Here is an 11,547-nt window from a genome sequence, read left to right as displayed (position 1 = left end):
TCAATGTGAGGAGCCTCTGGACACATTGCTTCTACTACAAGGGAGAAAATCGAAGCGCTATGTCGATCACGTGTTCTGCGCTGGATAGCCGATGTCGATGTTCGCCTTTTATGAGTGAGACCTTGTACAGCACAAAGATGGAGCCATGCGGCAGCAAAGCAGCCTCGCATGTTCCCTGACGTTGCTTTCTCGTGAGCGAAAATCTTCATCCGCTTCAGGATGTGTGTACGATTACGCGTGTTACTGTTCGTGTGTTGTGGAGCAGTAAGCGAGATTTTCACTAGCATACTGCTATTCTCACTGCCGTGGTAGGATGCTGCACTCCTCGACAATAAGGGGATGGCTTTTATTTCCGTTTTCGTATAGGTCCGCGACCGACAGATGGCACCGGATAATGTGGCAGTATCCACCTACGCCAGTTGTGCTGCGTGGCCCCGCGATGGAGGCAATGCATCTGTAGCACGAAATCCATCCAGATTGTTGTCAAGAAAACTACTACTCAGATGGTAGTATGATCTGTACCATCGTACTGGGAGTGATCATCTCTGAGACCAGGCAACTGCAGTGACCATTTTTGAGCTGTGGGTCCATTTATTGCAGGCTTCTTTACTTATTCGTTTTTTGTCTGCCACAGTCGGCCAAATGCATTTGAACAGGGACATTTAATGTTGTTCTGTGTGAAACCACGAAAGTTTTTTCTCAATTAGGTCAGGAGCACATGCCAAAGCAGCGCTCGATCCTGTTGTGCCATGTGGCGTGCTGTGTGCACATGCAAGTTGTTCAGTGAGCACACAGCCTGTTAAGCAAAATGTCTAGTTGTCAAGCGAGCAACTTCGCGTGGTCCTTTGAGTGGGTTGTCTTCTTGTTATAAAACCGTGGTGAGAAAGTTTGTCTTTGTCTTTTCATTCGCTTTCCACAACCTTACTTTTTGTGTGTGCCCGGTTCTGAAAACTTGTGTAAAGTGTGTGGCTCCAACCCGGTTGCGGCCACTATTCAGCATTGTCTTGGGTGGTTTTGCCTGACTGGCACCAGGCCTGACAGTTCTGCGTGTGACAGTCATTGGGGCTGGCGTGCTGGTTCACTCATTCTTGTCAAGTGTCAGGTGTCAGCGTTTTTCTTCGCGTGTGTGTACTACCATTATCCGTTCCCTTGGCCTCGGTCGTTTTAGATTTTCCTCATTGTGCACTGTTCCCTCCCTTGGCAGGTTCCTCTCCGGTTATACCCTGCACCTTCTGTTCTCGGCATGGGCTATACCTATGCCTCATCAGGGTCGAGTTCACCTTCACTGTTGTGGAAAGGAATTGCAAATGCTGGAGTTGGGTAACAAATAGGTGTCCCCATATGGATGTGAACCGGTCCCTTCCTCTGCGAAACACTTCCTTCACGCGCAGCCAGATGCTGGTCGCATTGCACGCCCGCTTTTTTGGAACGAGTGGATTTTTGACTTTTAGTTTTTAAACATAGTGGGGATGCCACCTCCATTCTGACGTACCTGCATTCCGAAAGGTTACCGAGAACCTCAACAGGCGAATTGAGCCGTGGAAGGCGAGCACGGGGCACGGTTGGCGATCCGAAAAAAGCTGCTGTCACCGTCTCTCGGCCAGCGGTTGTCGTCGTGACTATACACTCTGTCTGTAACAGAGGGAGTCGAAATCCTAGTTGGAACGCCGCATTTGGCTGGCGTGTCTTTCTTGCCGTCGATCGAAGGAGGTGGTTCGGCCGCGCCCGGCCCTTGTAGTCGTCGCTACGCAGGAGCGTCATTTGTATTTTAGGGCTTAGAAACCGCCATAAGTGCGTTCAAAAACAAAATATGAACCGTCGTAACGATTGCCAAGCGATGCTCCTCCCAATGTCGGCGTCACCATGCAGTCCCAGGAGAGGCGGTTTTGAGAAATATCACGATGCTTCTCAGAAAGCAGATGATGACGATCAACCAGTGACGAGAACTGAAGACAAAGCAGTCGGTTTAGAGGGTTCCACATCTGACTACGGGTTCTGGGTATCAGCGTGTGTTTCAAGTCACAGTGCATCTTCAGAGATAACCGCGTCGGATTTGAAGCTTCAACACCATCTGCTGGACGTTTCCTTCGCGGCATTCCCGTCATCCTCGATCACGGTAGCGAAGATGCGGCCTCAAGGAACTCATTCACTGTTGAATAATGGAATGGTTCTCGTCGAGCAGCCGCAACATGCTCCTTCTGCTCTGGGCTGCGCCAACGACGTAGTTGAAGACTACGAGATGGACACAGACGCACCATACCATGCCAGAATACTGCCGCCTTCCCCTCTGTTGTCTGGCTGCGACCCTTGCGAGAACCTGAGTGCAGCTGCATGCGCCGAAGGGCTGCTGCATGGTCTGCATCAGCAGCCTCGTGGATCGGAGTGTCTCGACCGGACAGTTCGGGAACGTCAAGAAGACGACTCAGATATTCACGAAGGATACGCCAACGCTGACGACTTCGAAACTGTGGTATCACCTCAGTCGGTGTCACGAGCAGTCGAGGCGTGCGACGTTAACACGTGTTCCACGCACACGTTTGTTGTTGCCAGCGACCAGCCTGATGCAGACCTTCCCGTGTCAGGCGTCTGCCTTCAGATTCATCCAGATGGCCACGATGAACCGTGGTCGGACGTCGTTCTAACCAGAGGCCAGGACCCAGGATTTTGTGTTGTGGGGTCCGTCATCATTGGAAAGAGTAACGAGGTGCTGCTTGATGTAAAGACACCACAGGAGGGGCTTGCGCCAAATGAAGTGCAAGCGCAGAGAGATGCGTTTCTGCTCGGGGCTAGCGGGGTGCATCACTCCAGAGCAGCGTGGGGCTATCCATACAAACAGCATGCTAGAGAGACGAAATTGTCCAGCACCGCATGCGGCAGTTCCGACAGCCCTACGGCAGAAGGTAGCAAGATGAAGACAACCAGTGGTGCTCAGGGTCGGCTAAGGAATTCGGAAGGATCGTGTTCGCTGCCTTCGCGACTTCTGCGTCACATATGCCAAACGGTTCAGGCATATGACCAACACAGAATGAATAAGAATCACCTAATCGTTGTTGGGTCGACGGCGCTCATCGCACTTACCGTTGCAATGCTGCTAATATGCATCGTTCATACGTTGCTGGGGAAGACGCCTGCAGGGGAATCGCCGTTCCTTCCGTGATGTTACTCGAAATTCGGCGATCTCCAACGTGAGTGAAAGGCTCCTGCGGACATGGCCCGCAAGGCTCCAAAAGTGTCATTCTGGCTTTAGTGCGCGTTGTGGTTTTGCGTGGACTCTTGCGGGAGTGAGCACCGCAAGTTGTGTCCTCCAATATAACACGCTGGCTGGTCGGTTCTTGGCAAAGAACTCTTTTTTATATGGCAGACCTTCGGTTTCTTGAAATGCTGTCGCTAGTACCTGCCTCATCGAAGGGCTTCGGTGGGACACGGAAAGGAAATTAGGATATATATATATATATATATATATAGCCATATTTACAAATTGCTGGCCCCGAAAGCAGGAACACGGTGACGTTTCGCACCGGTCTAACGCATTCTGGTGGATGGTTAGACTCTAGTAGCACCTATGGAACCGAACGGCCTCTACTTTGCTAACGAGGACACTGACCAGGCTCCGCTCGCACTATCGAGTACGGCGAAGCATGCCGCAGCGAAATCTCAAAGTGATTGAAATGCCTCAGTTATTTGCTGAAATGCCACTGTGGTAGCCACATTATGTTTCAATTAGGCGCAGAAACATGAGTATACATTTTGTTCCTGTGTGCAGCTGTTGCTTCCTGGCAGAGCAAGCCACACCGTGCCAGTAGTGTAGTAGATTACGGTCACTCGTGAAAGTTACTGCCATCGAAAAAGAAAGGCACGACAGATACAACTACGAACAACTGGCGAACTAACAGAATCCGGCTCTGCACACATAATCTCTTCCTCACGGCGCGGAGACGCACCACGGCTTCCATAAGCAACTGCTGGTTCGCTTCCTACAGTCCGTAACGGAGTCCCTATCAATTGACTGCCTGCCTGGAACTCAGGCGTTACATAGCTTGCAACACAATTTGGTACAGCTGCAAATGCAATCTAGCTGCCGCAAAAACTCGACGAAGATACAGCGCGCATACGCAATGGCACCGACACTTCTCCATGGTGGATGAGCCTGGACATGCATCTGGCTTCACCCATCCACTATCATCCAGTCACACCGCCTCCTCCCAATCGCTTTTGTCGCTCAATGACCTCCGGGAGAAATTTTATCAGAAAGGTGGTCGATTTTGAATTCGGGGTGTCCTCCACCGTGTGAGCTGAAACCGCTGCAGGCTGTATGCACATCCAAGCCGAGAGGCAAAAAGGAAGCGCATACCGTTACCACTATGCGAATGTGAAAAACGCTGCATCCTAATGCCCGCATGCCACCGTGGGAAATCTCCGGTAAACATCTTGCTTCAAGACACCCTGCACTCAGAAAAGAACAGAAGCGACGGGACGCCTCCCGGGCGGCACGGCTAGGCCTATATGCGTGATTGCACTTACGAACTCAGCACTACACAGAATACCCTCGATTATCCCTGCGGCGAATGCGCCGCAGTTGACGTGATTCATGTCTCTCGGAATGGAAATAAATTTGTTAAGGAGGAGTTGTTTGTCGTTTATCATATCTGCACACAAGGCAGTCACACACACACACACACACAGAGGAATCCTGGTCAGCCGAACAGTGTGTAGACAGACGCATGAGGAGCACGGCAGGACGGGAGCCTTTCACCGGGGTGACTGCATTAGTTCGTAAAATGGCGCCCCCTGCATGCTGGCGCCTGGTACACTTACACTCGAGTTCGTTGTCCTGTGCCTTGAGCAGCTCTCCACTGTGGCCGAAAAGATACCGCCACACGCAGGTTGACACGAACGTCAAAATGCTGAGGACTTTGATTTCCCTCTTCTTATGCCGCTCGCGGTAAACCAGCAGATCGAGGATCTTATACCCGACACGCAGCCCAAGCTCGTGCAACCTGCAAGCAAAGAAATGGTTGTAGAAAACGATGTTGCATGGTGGAGAAGCGGATTCCGAGAGTATCGAGCCTCCCAAGGGTTCACAACAGCACCCGCCAGCGAAGAGGCACTCACGTTGTTGGATAACATTCAAAATTTCTGCTCCACAGCTGTCCCTTGACTCTGACGCTCGGATTCGCGGTCCGCAGATGCTCACCTGTCTTCCATGCGGTAGCCCTTTTTTGCGGAGCTCAGACAGTACTGGACAATTTCGGAGAAAAGGAAAGCAAATATGCTGAGACTGACCTGAAACACGAGCCGTGGAACAGGAAGGAAACGAGGTCGGTAGACTTTCACCTCCTTGGTCCATTAGCGTTCGTGGATATGCATACCATCGGTACTGTACGCATGCATCTTTGTTTTTCCCCAGGGAGGATGGACCAAGCTGTTCTTTGCGGAGTTAACTGTCGAGCAGCATCACTACGCATCACTTTTAACATCTCAAAAATGGCCTTTCAACTGTTTTAACACGTATATGCGCCACTCAACCACCCAGTGCCAAGTCTGCCCCTTTCAGATTGTGGTCGTCTTACTTCCTGTTTGGATTTCTGTAGGCTTCTATCAAGGAGAGAAGGATGGGTGAGCGACTTGCGTCGCTCCAGTTTGTTACGCTCCATTTTTCTCAACACCCTCACAGCCCTTAGAAAGCATCAGATGCTCTATCTCCTCCCCCTCCTTGCTCGTTCCCAGTAACGCCCGTAGAAAAAAGACACTTCTTTCCGTAGCAGAGAGGTCCTGCGGCCGACAGGTTACCGCCAAGAAGCCATCGCGGACGAAATTCGTTGCAGAACCACAAACACCTGAATAAACAAAGATTGCTTTTCTCTGCGTGTCGCCTACCCAGAAGTTGCTCTGCTGTGCAGCCAGTGAAGGAAGACACAAGTTGTGAACGAAAACGTAACGCAGGAATGCAGACAGTATTCAGTGCAACACGAAACACAGCGACTGGGGAAGACGGTCCCCTGCTACACCCAAAACAACGGCATGCAGCGGGACATAGTGTCTTGAACAGAGACACAAAGCTTCGTAGGTCGGTGAAGACAAGCTTTCACAACGATGACTATCACGGCGGAGAGGAGCTTAGAGAGGTTGGTCGAGGCGCTCGCTCAGGTCAGACAAAGGACTGGCGTTAATGTTGACACCACACATTTGCAGGAAACATAGGAGTCATGACCTTTGTAGTTTTCACGGGACCACCGGCACTACGCTCTCTGCCTGAGAAGGCTTTTCCGGCTGAGCGTTTCTGTGCGCCTTCGTCTGTGCCACCGTGGTTGAGCCACGTCTAGACAACCAAACGAAGTACGAATGTCCACAGAATAGCCAAGCAACTAGGTGACTTACTATGTGCACGGAGAATTCGGTTACTGTTTTCCATAAAGGACCGCATTGCGGCTTGTGCCGCCGGCCTACCGCTCCGATCCCCCAAGAGTTTTTGTCGGCTTTTCGACAGCGCGGAGACAGCGTTTCAAGGCCACGGCACACTTTTACGTGCCAGCTGACCCACTAATTCTGGAGGCACGTTCAAATCTTGCTACACGCATTGCAGCAAAATAAAGTCAGACGTCCAGAGTGTTCGCAAAATGTCTATGTGTCAAACAAATCGGAGTGCCTGACAAACAACAGACCGGCCGCGGCAAAGCCGCACACTTGATCTGTTGATGTAACGTGCAAGTTTACGATAGTTGGCCTCGCACTGTGGCATGTGCCAGTGTCGACGAATATGGTTGAGTCTGTGTTTGTTCCCCAAGATTAGAATCGTGCTGTTGGCTCACGAAGAGTTTCTGTAGGCACTGACATCGTGCGCAACTTGCCAATTTCCCCAAGAGCACAAGCTGCGATGCAGGAGGCGGTCCTTGCGCCATTCTGGGAACCAGCTGGCTTAGTTTCGATTACCTCTTACGGAAACAGCAGAAGCAGATGCGCGGGGCATACCGAAAGCGGCGGGCGATTTCTACAGTTATTTTGGGGTTCCGCCGTGATTTTCCTGGGCACTCTCGTGAACCGCGTCAACCGTCCGTGGTTCCCCGGGCGGCACTTGTGCATGGTTAAGGGTGAATCGTAGCAAGTAGCCTAGAGTCAAGTGTTTTCCATCTATGAGGTTGTCTGTGATTAAGTTCGCATTTAGGCTGTCCCTCGTCAAATCATCAGGAAGCTGGGCTTTGTATGAGGGCCTGGCGGGCCGTGTGACTGGCCAGCTACAAGGGGGGTTGGGCGCAGTTCCCAAGGTCTTCCGCGCACCTTCATTTCGAACGTTTTGTGCTTCATGCCGGTTGTTACCTTAAGGATTTGCTCACCTCTTCTACAAAGCTTTCAATGAATTCTTCTGTTCAAAGTATGAGCGTACCCCCGGGTGTCTGCCGACCCCTTCAAGGGACCTGTTCCCGCTGCTAGGCGCACAAAACGAAGTTTTCGTTTTGAGCAGCATATAACCAACAGGCATGTCAGGTGCTGTGCGTTCCCTCCACCGTTATCTCCTCGCGAATGGAATTCTAAGCGTTTCTTCGAATGCAGTTTCTGGCTCCGCTCAGGTCAGGGAAAATGACCCTTGAACCAGCGTACTGTCTCGCTTACAAACGATCTGCCCCTTGCCACATGCGTCGGAGCTGCGGCTTGCCTGGTGAACCCTAGAGGCGGGAAGCAGAAGTGATGTCCCCACCATGCGGCTGATATTCAGTCCCTTGGGAATCTTCTTGTGCCTCCTCGTGTGGGTGTGCGCGCTGGTGGCCAACACGGTCACCGTTCGTTTCATTCTTTCCCCCCTCTTCACTCACCAGGAGCCAGTCGAGAGTCCACGCTCTGGCTGGCTCTGGGGAATTTTCGGTCGCCAGTTTTCACGTGAGCCGTTGGCTCCTCGAGACAACGGTGCGTGCGAAAACTCGGGAGGCGAAAGTGCTGCACCAAATTTGGCAGACTTTGGGATTTCTGCTTAACGCCTAGAGCCTGCTGCATGGATGGGTCCTCCGTAGAAGTCGCGGGTGTTGTGCTGAGTCCATCTAGAGCGGCCAGTTGTTTCTAATGCCAAAGCAGTTCCACAGGGTTGTATGCGGAGGCGTTGGAAAGGGGCGGCGGCGTGTTGGTCACGCGGTGACGTTTAAAACAGAGTTTGTCGCTTCAATTCCAAAAGAAAACATCTTACCGTTTGGATGTAGCACGGAGGTCCAGTTATAGTGGGACGCCCCGGCGATGGCTTACAATCATACGCGACACGTTTATCCTGTCCAAACGCGGCTTCCTGCTACATTCCTTAGTTCGAAATCAGGCGGGTGTCTGCAAGCTTTCAGATTGGTTTGCCTTCATTCACTTCTGTTCGCGGCTTCTGCCGGTGGCGGCTCACTTCTTTTTCAGGTTACACGGTCCTGGGTATCTTTCTTTTGATCCTGCACGAGCTCTCGGTTGTCTTCGCGCTGACGGCGCATTTGCTGGCAGTCTTCACTGACCCTGGCTCTACCAAACATGCACCAGTACGTTGTATTTCCCAATCGTTCTGCTGTCCTGTTGGCTGAGATGCTTTGCGAGAAGGATGCGTACAGAGCGAAAAAGACGGTCGATTCTACATCAGTCTAAATAGCTCTAGATACAAGAAATAACTCTTTCCGCGTGCCCAGGTCGTTGCTTTTTTGCTTACAAAGTGTGGCCTAGGGTTCAAGGCAGACAGACCTGTGAGCGGTTTAAAGTTCGCTTACCCAGTGTATCCTCTCGAAAGCATGTATGTATGTAAGTATCCAAGTACGTATATGGGTAACTATTTACGGGGGAAACACGATAGGGGTATGAATACACTGAAGTGTAAATGTAGAGCCCCGTGCTGTACTGTGATTTGCCAAGCACAAAGCGGCAAGAACTGGCTGACTCTCACGGATCATGATTCCTGTCCTGCAGAGTCAGGTACCTCCGAATCTCCCGTTCCCCCCAGGACAGTGTTCCCCGTGTAAAGGTCGCTGGAAGCCACCACGGGCGCACCACTGCAAGGTTTGCAAAGAGTGAGTCCCTTACTGCCAGGCGTGTCTGGATCACTCTTTCTCTGCCACTGTCTGCGCAACTTGCTAACCGCCACCTCTGATTATTCAGGACTGAGTTCAGCGTCTATTTGACATATTCTACGTCTAGCTGCCTCTGAAATTTATCTCCCCGCAGTTGCTATCTGCCTCCGGTCTCCTCTGGCACCTCCCGTTCTTCGGTCTTGCCCTCGCTTCTCTCTTTCGTCCTTCTGTCATGCTCCTTCCGCTCTGTCTTCAATGTACTGTGTTACTTTGCCGTCTGCGTTTTTCCGCGTTAACGCGCAGACTTCCCATGCTACGCGTGGTGGATATTTTACCGTGTGCGCTTCTATGCTGTGTGTTTTGCTTCAGGTGCATTTTCCGGATGGATCATCATTGTCCGTGGATAAACAACTGCGTTGGATTGATGAACCAGAAGTACTTTATCCTTTTTCTTATCTACATCAGTAAGGCGATACCTGGACTCGGGACAGGAATGAGTTCAACGCAGCAGCAGGTCTGCAGACAATGTGGTTCCGCACTGAGTGCGACAGCGACGACCTCGTTTAGATACAGGTCGAAGGAGCTGTCAACCCATGTTTAGGCGTGGAATGCAGCTTCCAGGTGAGGCGAATACACCGCCCGTTCCTCCAATTTTGTCCTTTTCTTCAGGCTGCGCGTGCACTATCAGCATCCTTATATTTGGTATAGGGGCGTTCAAGTGGTTCCTGCTCTCGGGCCCAGAGAAAGAGGTAAAATATTTTCAAGCCCCGCGATAATATTTGCTAATGTGTGACGATCGGAATGGTGAGACGGCATCTACTCTCAGTAGCGTGGATTTACGGATACTGGATTTTCAGGAGACACGATAGCAGACACGTGAACGGATGAGGTTAGACTGTCTCTCCCGAGAGAAACGTTGTGTGTTTTGCTTGGCTAACTGTTTGTGGGGGTGCGGTTCAGGTTGTTGAGGCCAAATTTGCAAGTCTTGCGCCCCCGTGGCTCTTAGTCACCTCTTTGGTACTGTGCCTCGCCGTACTCGTCTTCTTCCTGGCAATGTCTCTGGTAAGCGTCTCTAAGCGTTTTTTCTACGTCGGCGTGTTGAACTCATTCGGGGCGGCAGGAAGAAGCGATGACTGCGGAAGATGCAGTTTGAGGGGTGACTGGGAGACCGGCATAAGATTGCTTGCGGAGTGGAGCCTACAGAAAAACCGAGGAGCACATACTGAACAGTCACAGTAATTCCGCGAATGTGGGGGACGTGTCTCGGAAACCTAATGTGACTGACAATTTGGCGCCACTGTGTTCTTTGTATGATACAGGACTTCCTGTCTGAGCAATGGGAGGCCCTGGAGTCGAACACCACCCTGGTGGAGACTTACAAGAATACCCATGGCGCGCGGGTATGCTGCAGACAGCTGCTTTCTTGAGTGACGTGACAATTTAACTATAGGGATAGTTTAAAACACTTCCCATTAACGACAACGGCGGTCGTAGAGGCTTGCCCCGGTGCTAAGGCACGCCGTTTTAGAACTGAATGGATCAATCACTCGCACTCTAGACAACTGAACGCGGAACGTTATTGCAACTGTGCACATTGTTCTTTGGCTGTCATTTTCTCATTTAGACAACTTTCTTCCAGCATGTAGCTGAAGTGTTCGGTCCCACGTGGTGGCTTTGGTTAATTCCGTGTCCGCCGTCAATTTCACCTGACTGGGCAGGTAAGCGAGCGACGGGTTGGACAGGTTTGATGTCCCTGATTAGCAGCCCGATATTGGTGTCAGAGTGTTACCATTCACGTGTGGTCCACAAGCGTTACAGCAGCTGAAGATTCGTGAGTTAGTCACTCGATGTCATTTGCTGGGTGCTGCATGCGGGGCGCATGCAGGGAGCTGACTATTTCTTCAGTTTCAAACCAGCATAGTCGATTCGTTATCCGCGTGAGATTTCTTCAGAAAAAAGGTGTGGTTGGTCTGGTTTGCTGATGGCCTTCGTTCAGAGCCCGTGTATCTCGAGGAAGATCCTGCCGGCAAGACCCCGTGGTTCTTCGAAAACGGAACCACTTTTTCAATGACGGACTCCCATCGGCGAGAGAGCATCGAGCTCGTGTCCGCGGGATTCTCACGGGAAAGGACTGACTTGCGGGAAAGATTTCCGTCAGCTGTGATGAGGCCAAAATCCGTTGTCGGAACCTAGGTCAACAAACTACCGAACTGTATCACCTGTACTAGGTGTCTTGTCAAATCGAGTTATGTTCCACAACGTCACGAGGATCGTGAAATCGTGGTCTTTGTTGTGGTCTGTCCGACCATACAGGAGAGAGCTGACCTATTGACACTTAAGACACTAAGAAACGCGGGGTCACCGCACCGGTTTCGTGAGCAGTGGGTCACTTTGCATTCTTGGGGAGAGGAGGACCTTTCAGTGTTTCCAGGGGATGTGCGGATATTTCTAAGCATGTGGTACCCTCTAGCGCAGACGATGTCTGCGAGTATGCACCTTTTAGTCGGAAGTGGCTGCCTGCCAATAGAAG

General features: G+C 51.4%; 3 protein-coding genes across 3 annotated transcripts; 2 read left to right on the top strand and 1 right to left on the bottom strand.

Moving 5' to 3' along the window:
* Positions 1-1,810: 1,810 nt before the first annotated feature.
* TGME49_269130 (hypothetical protein) lies at positions 1,811-3,367 on the top strand (the record flags this gene model as incomplete). The annotated part of the gene is made up of 1 exon (XM_002365565.2): positions 1,811-3,367. The coding sequence occupies one exon, from the start codon at positions 1,811-1,813 to the stop codon at positions 3,155-3,157; it is 1,347 nt and encodes a 448-aa protein (XP_002365606.2). The 3' UTR covers positions 3,158-3,367.
* A 281-nt stretch (positions 3,368-3,648) lies between these two features.
* TGME49_269140 (transport protein particle component, Bet3 domain-containing protein) lies at positions 3,649-5,654 on the bottom strand (the record flags this gene model as incomplete). Its single annotated transcript, XM_002365566.2, has 5 exons — positions 3,649-4,308; positions 4,522-4,646; positions 4,816-4,997; positions 5,195-5,283; positions 5,571-5,654. The coding sequence occupies 5 exons, from the start codon at positions 5,652-5,654 to the stop codon at positions 4,180-4,182; spliced, it is 609 nt and encodes a 202-aa protein (XP_002365607.1). The 3' UTR covers positions 3,649-4,179.
* Positions 5,655-7,694: 2,040 nt separating this feature from the next.
* On the top strand, positions 7,695-11,210 carry TGME49_269150 (DHHC zinc finger domain-containing protein; the record flags this gene model as incomplete). The annotated part of the gene is made up of 9 exons (XM_018781532.1): positions 7,695-7,899; positions 8,383-8,498; positions 8,917-9,017; positions 9,387-9,481; positions 9,687-9,766; positions 9,978-10,079; positions 10,337-10,417; positions 10,642-10,735; positions 11,014-11,210. 9 exons carry the CDS (start codon positions 7,695-7,697, stop codon positions 11,208-11,210), a joined length of 1,071 nt encoding a protein of 356 aa, XP_018636568.1.
* Between the last annotated feature and the right edge of the window lie 337 nt (positions 11,211-11,547).

Source organism: Toxoplasma gondii, chromosome VIII (genome assembly GCF_000006565.2).
Source record: "Toxoplasma gondii ME49 chromosome VIII, whole genome shotgun sequence".
Lineage (NCBI taxonomy): Eukaryota > Apicomplexa > Conoidasida > Eucoccidiorida > Sarcocystidae > Toxoplasma > Toxoplasma gondii.
The sequence above is the reverse complement of the archived record's forward strand: the minus strand, read 5'-3'. Positions and strand labels throughout refer to the sequence as shown.